Below are 8,616 nucleotides of genomic sequence, written 5' to 3' on the forward strand. Positions count from 1 at the left end.
GGCCGGAGGGGTGGCGGCAGCGGGGCACCCGCCTGCCCAGCAGGTTTCCCTGAAGCCGGGCAGAGAGTGAGACGGCGCTTGGCACCGTTTTGTGCTGAGTTACTGTTCCTCGCTGTGGCTTTAGTGTTGTAACATGGGAGCCGCGCCGTCCTCTGTGGAGAGAGATGCGCCTTCTGATGAGCCGTCTGAGGGCCTGGAGTAAAGAAAGGAGGAATATGTCACAGCACAGTGTAGAAAAGAACGTGGCGTGTCGACCAGAATGTTACTGAGCTTGGCTTGCAGTGTCATGAGTGCGTTTTCTTTGAAGAGGTGCTGGTGGCTGTCCCACTGTCTTGGGGCTGGGAATGATGTACAAGTTTTGAGGGACAAACACCTCACCAAGCACAAGCACTTTGAGGTTTTAATTTTTATTTTATTTTTTCTAGCAGAAGAGCTCACAACTGTTGAGTTTTTCTGTGTTTTTAAAGAAAAACTGTGAAGAGAGATGTATCCTAAGTTAAAATAGGATCCCCCAAAGTTCTGATCAGAATAAAAGTATTGAAGTGATGTAAATTACGATTTGAAACGTATTTTAGGGATTGAATTGTTCTCTCAGCTTAATGCTTCCGTAAAACACAAGATACTCATCTCTGCATGGATACTTTTCGATGTCGTTATCCTTTGCTTTTGTGTTTAACTAGCGCAGACTGATACTAGGTCATTTATTTTTAGGTGAAATACAATTTAGTTCACTTCTGGTGATATATACAGTGCTGCTTCTCACCTAAAATTACTTCAGCTGTGGAAGAAGAATGGGCCATATCTGATTAGAACAAGAACTCTAATAATTTTGCCGTTTTCAACTGTTTTAGAAAGAGGGCGTTAGTTGTCAGACATTGAATTAGAATGTGTGTTGAGGAATATTTCACTTATAAAGTGGTACTTAAGTTTTCTTTCTCCTAGAAGTTAAATAAAGTCGTATCAAGTTTTATAAATTCTTAAAGGTTCGTTAATGTATTTTTTCTCTTCTTTTGTGTGTGTTTGTTTTTCTGGAACAGTAAAATTTTTAGAAGTTATTAAGCCATTCTGTGCGGTGTTACCTGAAATCCAGAAACCGGAAAGAAAAGTGAGTGCCCTTTTATCTTCTTACTTTCATTGGCTCAAAGATTGGAGAATATTGTGATGTTTAAGTCCATACTCAATATAATACAGAGTAGAGTAGGATCCCCAGAGTAGGATGTATCCTTTGGAGGACAGAGAATCTGTATTAAGGTAAAAGTGTGCCATGATGATGAGTTCTTACCAGCCTTCTGATAAGTTGTTCCACGTGGTAATTATACTAAATAATTTATTTTAAAAAGCCTCACCTCTAACCTAAACGTATTTAGTTTCAGCTCCATACAGTTGGAGCTGTTTTAATAGATGAGACCAGAGTTTTCAAACTTTTTTTTTTTCCCTGTGGGATACCACTGTTGGCTTTGAGTACTGGTCGCAGCTCTGGGCTTTGAGTTGGCTTATACATTGTTTTGAGAAGACTTACACTGTAATTCAGGAACCACAAATTTGTTTCTTCCTTTCTCACAAAATACTTTTCCATGGCTGTGATTCACCTTGATGAAGTGGGACACTGATCTGTGAGCTAGTTCAGGTCACTACTCCCTGTTCACCTCCTGGATGTGATGCTTTTCTTTGTTCTGAAATCAGTGAACTGAGGTCACTCACAGCTGACCTCTCCATTCCTGTAGCCCTAGAAGCTCCTCCTGTTCCTTGGCACATTTTCTAGATTAAAACAAGTTAATTTCTGCAGATCAGAAAGACCTGTGTTATCAGAAAACACCCCCCATTTTTATTTCCAAACTCAAGCAAGCACATAGCACCTGGATGACAAAGGTTTTAATTAGAGTAACGATTTTACCTAATAATCATCATCATGACTGGCATGAAAACCCCTGAAGAGCTCAATCTTGATTTTGATATTCTTAAAAGGGGACACGTAGCTGAGAACATGACACCATCTGAGAGAATCCTCTCTGGGTGAGGAGAAATTCCCAAAGGCTAGGACTGGGTGCAGAGATGTTTGTGCCAGTAACAGTAGCTGAGCCTGCTGGACTTAATGGAGAAGACACAGTAAAAACTGGTGATTATTCCCCTCTGGAACTGATTTTTTAAAAGATTGGCATTTATCCTCTGGCTCTTTGTTCCATCTGTCTTTCCTTGTGGCTTTCCAGCATCTTTCCTTCTTGGGACAGGTTTCCAAACAAATTATTCAGGTCAGACAAAGGCATCTTCAGAGCAGGAATCCCCAGAGCCAGACCCTGTGCTAGCGTCTGGATGCCCCAGATTCGGGTGGCAGGTGCCCATCTTTGTTTCTGCAGCCGAGAACCTTGGTGCAATCTTCTGGTGCTGAGTTATGGCATGTCTGTGATGGCTGGTAACATCTACCCTGTTTTAGTCTAGTGGAGTGGATGGGAAGAGGAGGCTAAGACGCATCTACAGATACTGATGTTTTGGAAGAGCTCATTGATAGTTGTGATTTTTCTCTTCCCTGCCCCCCCTGCCTTCCCTTTCTCTTTGCCAGAGAGGAAGAGGGGCTTGATCTGTCCATGTCCTCCATCTGCAGGTGAAGGATGCCCAGAGAGGTGCCGAGATTCCCATCCTCTCTATTTGGGTCACTTTGTCTTTTTGACTATCTGCGTTGCTGCTGCCTGGGCAGTGACTGCCAGTTGCCAGCTTTGTACGAATTTGAAGTGAAATACATTTGGGAGCGTCTTTCCTAGACTGTGCCCTTTGACTGTTTGAAGTTATGTCTCTTGCTTACATGTAGTTTATCGAGTGACGCAGGTCGTTCTGTAGAACAGTAATTCTTTGTTACCGGTTGTTTTCTTTCTTTATCGTCTGCCAGCTCTCACTGGCAGACATCGTTGTTAATGGTTTTAGAGACTTGGTTAAGGCCAGGACAAGAAATGAAGATAACGAAAGAGAAATCTGTTTTTTCTAAACTTGTACTGATTGTTAAATGAAGATGAAGCTTTGATTCAGTTGGGCTCTCGTTGAATCGCTTCGTCATTACTGTTGATGAGGGAAGTGGGCTTTCTCGACTCTAGAGTGTTACTTCTCTGTTTTGGCCAACTCAATTAACAGAAGCAATTGCCGCTTTTGTAGTTAGTAATATTGGTTCATACTTCCCTCATGTGGACAGATTTTTCTGAGTAGAACACACTGTTCAGAACACCAAGATGATGATGCTTAAGTGCCTTCATTTTCACAAATTTTAAGGCAAATGTCAAAGCAATAAAATGTCCAATTGGATCTGATCAGATGATGAAATGTTCTGTCCCCGTGCTTGTTACTGTTTGTGGCTTGAATATTCTGGTACCAGTGTGTATTTTGCTGCTCCTGGCATATGGATTCAGGTGCCGCCTTTTTCTTTTTTGTATTTTTGAATCATAGTGACTGTTTTCCTTGTCAATAACTGTGATTTGGGAGACAGAGAATTTCTCTAATGCTTCTGTTCACTGCAGGTACAGAGAGCCAGAGCACTTGTGGAGCTTGACTGGTGCCTCAGAAGCTAAGATTGACTGTTGGGCTGCAGAGGCAATTTGGTTAAGCACTTTTCTTTTTAAAAGCCTGCACTTAAAATCTGAATTATAGAAATAAAACAGCTCATGGTAAAGTGGGTCAGCACTGCACAAAGTCTTAACAGAAGATACTGTTTGGATTTATTTGCTGCTGTCACTATTCTTTTTTTTTTAACTTTGTACTGTAAGTATTTTTAGCATCTGGCCTCTTTTTTTAGAAGAGTGAGGCAGTATCGGTAAATAAATTAAATTACTGGGATTGTTTTCCTTCTAAGAGTATCCTTTCACTTACAAAGATGCAGACTGTGTCTGGATTTCCTGTTGCTCCAGAAGTTGTGCTGCTGCATTGGGGTGAAGTTTCTCATTTGTGGGTGTTCAGTATCTATAAAATCGAGCCCTAACCCTTTTTCTTGTTGCTCTCTACAGGCAGGTTCAGTGGTTGGAGGCAGGAAGTTAGTATTTGTGCTGTACCTGTCTTTCCTGTTAGTTCGTGTTGCGTCTTAGTAGCTGCTGTACTCTTGCCTACAGTGAACACTTACCTTAACGTTTACGGTCCATGGAGGAGAGGTGGGAACTTGAACATGAGGCTGCATCTTAGCTCTCTCTGGTCTCTTCAAGTGCATTTCTTTCTGTCTCATGCTTTGAGTAATCTCTTGGTTCAAACTTTAATCTTGTGATTCTTCTCTTCTTGCACCTGACACTACCAGAGAACTATCACTGACACAGAATCACAGAATCATCTGGTTGGAAGAGACCTTTAAGATCATCAAGTCCAACCGTTCACCCTGCACTGCCAGGGTCCCTAAACCATGTCCCTCATGTCCCACATCTACACGGCTTTTAAACACCTCCAGGGATGGGGACTCCACCTGGGCAGCTTGTTCCGATGCTTGGCCAGCCCCTCTGTAAAGAAATTTTTCTGAATATCCAACCTATGGCAAAACTAGTTACAGTTGCCTCGAACATTGTGGCCCTGAGATTCTCTTCAATGAGTTAGTGACTAATGATGATTGATCTGACATTCTTTTTAAACTAATATATAGTCTACATTGATAGAAATATTTTGGAGGGAAAAAAAGAGTCTTTAAAAATTATTTTGTGGTCAGTGTCCAGGAACATAGTGGAGAATTTAGGCCTCCTCTAACACATCCTTTGAAGAACTTCATTCTAAATATTTTGAATTGCTGTCCAAAACCCATGGTTCTTCTGGTTTTTATCACTCGTTTCACAGCAGTTAAATCTCTTCATAGTGCTTTAGCGTAATAAATTCCAGCTTACGGAACAGAGCCCCCAGTCTGCTGAAGCCAGGAGCAGTAATCACTGAAGAGAAGAATTTTTTGCATTAATCTTTCATGTTTGTTCTGGTACGTCTGTATTTTTGGCCATGCTCTTGCTTTTCTGTAAATACTCACTGTATTAGAATACTGTATATATAAAAAGTATTCTACTGGCTGAATGTCAGCTGTGCTGCCAGATCCCATGTAAGTTCTCTTTGAGTATGCAGAAGCCCATGACTGTCACTCTCTGAAATCATATTAAAAATAAATTCTGATGAGAATGCCTCTTCGTTCGATATCTTTACAGTTAATTCTGAATGATACAACATTTAGTACTAATGTGACAGTGAAAATTCTGCATTCGGTGCATACATTAATCTCTCCCCTCTGTTCTGTTCTGTAGATCCAGTTCAGAGAGAAGGTACTATGGACAGCCATCACGCTCTTCATTTTCTTAGTGTGCTGCCAGGTAGGTATGGATGCTTCCTGTGGTTCAGAAACGTGTGTTTTGTACATTTGAAGTAGAATGCTAAAAGCGTGAGAAGTTCCTGTTTCATCTTGACCCACTCGTTTCAGTTAGTTGTTTTTATGGTTAAGTGTTTAAAGATCAGTTAAGCCTGAGTCTCTGAAAGAGTCTTTGTTATCGATGGTGTATGTTTTCAGAAAGTAATGCTTTCTGTTTAGTCTAAAACACGGAACATTTTTTTCTTGTGGTATCAAAGGTCCTGTCAAATGATGATAGTGGCTGCAGGGTAAACAGCCAGCGAATTACTCCTTGAGTAGTCTAAACAAACGGAACAATATTATGCCTTCTTTACCCTCTGTTCATAGATAAATTTAAATTTTAGCAGTGTGTGAGCCCACACAGGCAGGACGCGGGAACAACCCCAAACCCATGGTTGAAATGCAAAAAGTAAATGCCTTTTCGTTACCTCTTGAACCAAGGGATCTACGCAGCAGTGCCCTGGCAGGGGCTCGCCAGCAGGGCCGGAGGCACCATGGCTCTTGGTTCTTGCTGGAGAGTGAAAAAGTTTTTGAACCTGCTGCTTTCGGCTCTATATCAGGGATTTTTGCAGCTGTGGTTTTCCACCATGCTTTGATGTGCCCCACAGCAGGGCAAGAATCTCGGGCACGTTTGATAAAGTGCCTCTGAGTCTATCACAGACCAGTGTTGTCTGAACACAGATGTTCTACTTGTCAAACACACGAGACTAAACAACAATTAGTATGGTATGTGTGTTTTGACACCCCAGCTGCAAGACATTTGAGCCTGTTTACAGTCCTCCTCGCCAGTCTCCCATCGTTTTCCCACAAGCAAGTTTGAAAGTGAAATAAAGTGACTGTTTTTACCTGATTTCTCTTGAATAAGCTGATGAGTTGTAAAGATTGCAGAAAAATGTTTTTTTCTGAGATGTTGAAGTTGACATTTAGAACTTGGGTTTTTTTATGAATATACTAGCAAACATATTAGCTGAAACCTCTCCAAAATACAGGTCTTTGTAAACATTTACTTGATCTTTGTTACTCATAATTGCAGGAGTTCTAGAACCTGTACCTGAGTTGTAAACAGATAGTGTTGGGATTTTTTTAAAGAATACTTAGATATCGCAGAAAATGAGAATCCATATATTTTCAGGACTTCTAGACCTCTTAAAAGATTTAAGAGGAACAGCACATCTTCACAATGAGGCTTTTTGAGGTTATATTTACTAACTTACCCATTTCAGGCTCTGGAGCTGTACCTTTTGTTTACAACTCTGCAGGACTGTTGGAAGGCTAAAACCCAGCTCTTGTACCTGCCTGGTTAATTTGGAAGGAGGAGGCGGGAATGATTCCAGAGCTAGAAGAACATGTTTATCTGTGTTTCCTAGCTGCTGGATATATGCATAATTAGGATTTTGATTCTGTACAAAAGATTATAGTAGTTAAATAGCAAATCAGATGGTGCAGACTAGAGTTTTCAGGAATTAATCTATAAGATTTCCTGGATTCCTCGTCTACTGTGGTTTTGTGATTTAAGAAGAATTTTAAAGAGCTCAAAATCCCTCAGTATTGACATTGAGAACTTTGGAGGGTTTGTGTAAACCTGGTAACTTTGACAGCTCCATACGGGATATTTTAAAACAAGTTCCCAGCTGTGGAATTTGAATATTTAAACTTGCAAGAGGAAGAGATTTACATTGCTGTATCTTCAATCTATATTGAAAAGAAATTGTGTTTAGGACTGTTTAAAAAAGCCCAAAAACAAACCAAAACCAATTGCTTTCTTCTGTCTTCTCAAAGATGTTTTCCTACAGTTTTCTCTTTTTTTTTTTTTAAATTCAAAATTGCTGCAGAAAGTTTGGTGAAATAAGTAATGGAATATCATCTAGTATTTTTCACAGAATCACAGAGTGGTAGTTGGAAGGGACCTCTGGAGGTTGTCGAGTCCAACCCCACTGCTAGAGCAGGGTCACGCAGAGCAGGTGGCGCAGGATGGCATCCAGGCGGGTTTTGAAGCTCTCCAGAGGAGACTCCACAACCTCTCTGGGCAGCCACCTTCGAAGTAAGGTTTTCCCGATATTCAGATGGAACTTCCTGTGTTCCAGTTTGTGCCCATTGCCCCTTGTCCACTCACTGGGCACCACTGAGAAGAGTCTGGCCCCATCCTCTTGACACCCACCCTTTTGATACCGATAACCATTGATCACATCCCCTCTCAGTCTTGTCTTCTCCAGGCTGAACAGACCCAGGTCTCTTAGCCTTTCATTGTCAGAGAGATGTTTCTGTCCCTTATTCAACTTTGCAGCCTCCACTGGACACTCTCCAGTAGTTCCCTGTTTCTCTTGAACTGGGGAGCCCAGAACTGGGCACAAAACTCCAGATGTGGCTTCACAAGGGGCAGAGCAGAGGGGGAGGAGAACCTCCCTTGAGCTGCTGGTCACACTCTTCTTAATGCTCCCCAGGAGACCATTGGCCCTCTTGGGCACAAGAGCACGTTGCTGGCTTATGGTTAACTCGCCCACCAGGATGCCTGGGTCATTCTCTGCAGAGCTGCTTTCCAGCAGGTCGACACCTAACCTGTACTGGTGTGTGGGGTTACTCCTGCCCAGCTGCAGAACTTGCCCTTGTTGAACTTCAGTAGGTTCCCCTCTGTCCATCCCTCCAGCCTGTCCAGGTCTCACTGCATGACAGCACAGCCTTCTGGTGCGTCAGCCACTCCTCCCCATTTTGTGTCATCATTTTCCCCCTTCTGTTAAATATGTCAGCCACTACAACTCATTATTTCATGCTTTTTCTGTTCCTTTAGGGGGTTGTAGTACTCCAGAACCACGTATGTCAGGCATTTATGTCTTCAACTTCAGTAATCTGGTTTATGTGCTGACTCTTCTTTCTAGGGTTTTCTGCTTTTTCCTGTAGAAGGGTCTTGGTTGACATAGTTCAGTCCTCTGAGTCATGCCCCAGCTGGAGATTTAAAATAGAAGGTGTCAGTGTCTCTGTTGTTGTATCCTCAGGTTTAATTTTACAAAAAGTTGGAATAAATGATACTGAACAGTTTAACAGTGGAATCATTACAGGTTAAGATTTGTGGATTAGTGCCACTGTTCTTTTTATATCTGCTTAATACCTGACAGATCCCTTTGTTTGGAATCATGTCATCGGATTCTGCAGATCCATTCTATTGGATGCGAGTCATTCTTGCGTCAAACAGAGGTTAGTCGATGATCTCCTTTCTCTCCGTTTTCTAACAGTATGAACAGACCAGGAGAAGAACGGTTGGCTGTTGAATTTCATACAAACCA

General features: G+C 41.8%; 1 protein-coding gene across 1 annotated transcript in view; it reads left to right on the plus strand.

Annotated features, from left to right (window-relative positions):
- The first annotated feature begins 991 nt into the window (after positions 1-991).
- The window catches only part of SEC61A2 (Sec61 alpha 2 subunit (S. cerevisiae)), a 14,464-nt gene continuing 6,839 nt past the window's right edge, over positions 992-8,616 (plus strand). Inside the window, exons 1-3 of the mRNA XM_010133684.1 lie at positions 992-1,105; positions 5,238-5,303; positions 8,449-8,527. Coding sequence (XP_010131986.1) covers positions 992-1,105; positions 5,238-5,303; positions 8,449-8,527 — 259 coding nt within the window. The remainder of the gene's footprint in view (positions 1,106-5,237; positions 5,304-8,448; positions 8,528-8,616) is intronic.

This window comes from Buceros rhinoceros, unplaced genomic scaffold (assembly GCF_000710305.1).
Source record: "Buceros rhinoceros silvestris isolate BGI_N320 unplaced genomic scaffold, ASM71030v1 scaffold9033, whole genome shotgun sequence".
In the NCBI taxonomy this organism is placed as follows: domain Eukaryota; kingdom Metazoa; phylum Chordata; class Aves; order Bucerotiformes; family Bucerotidae; genus Buceros; species Buceros rhinoceros.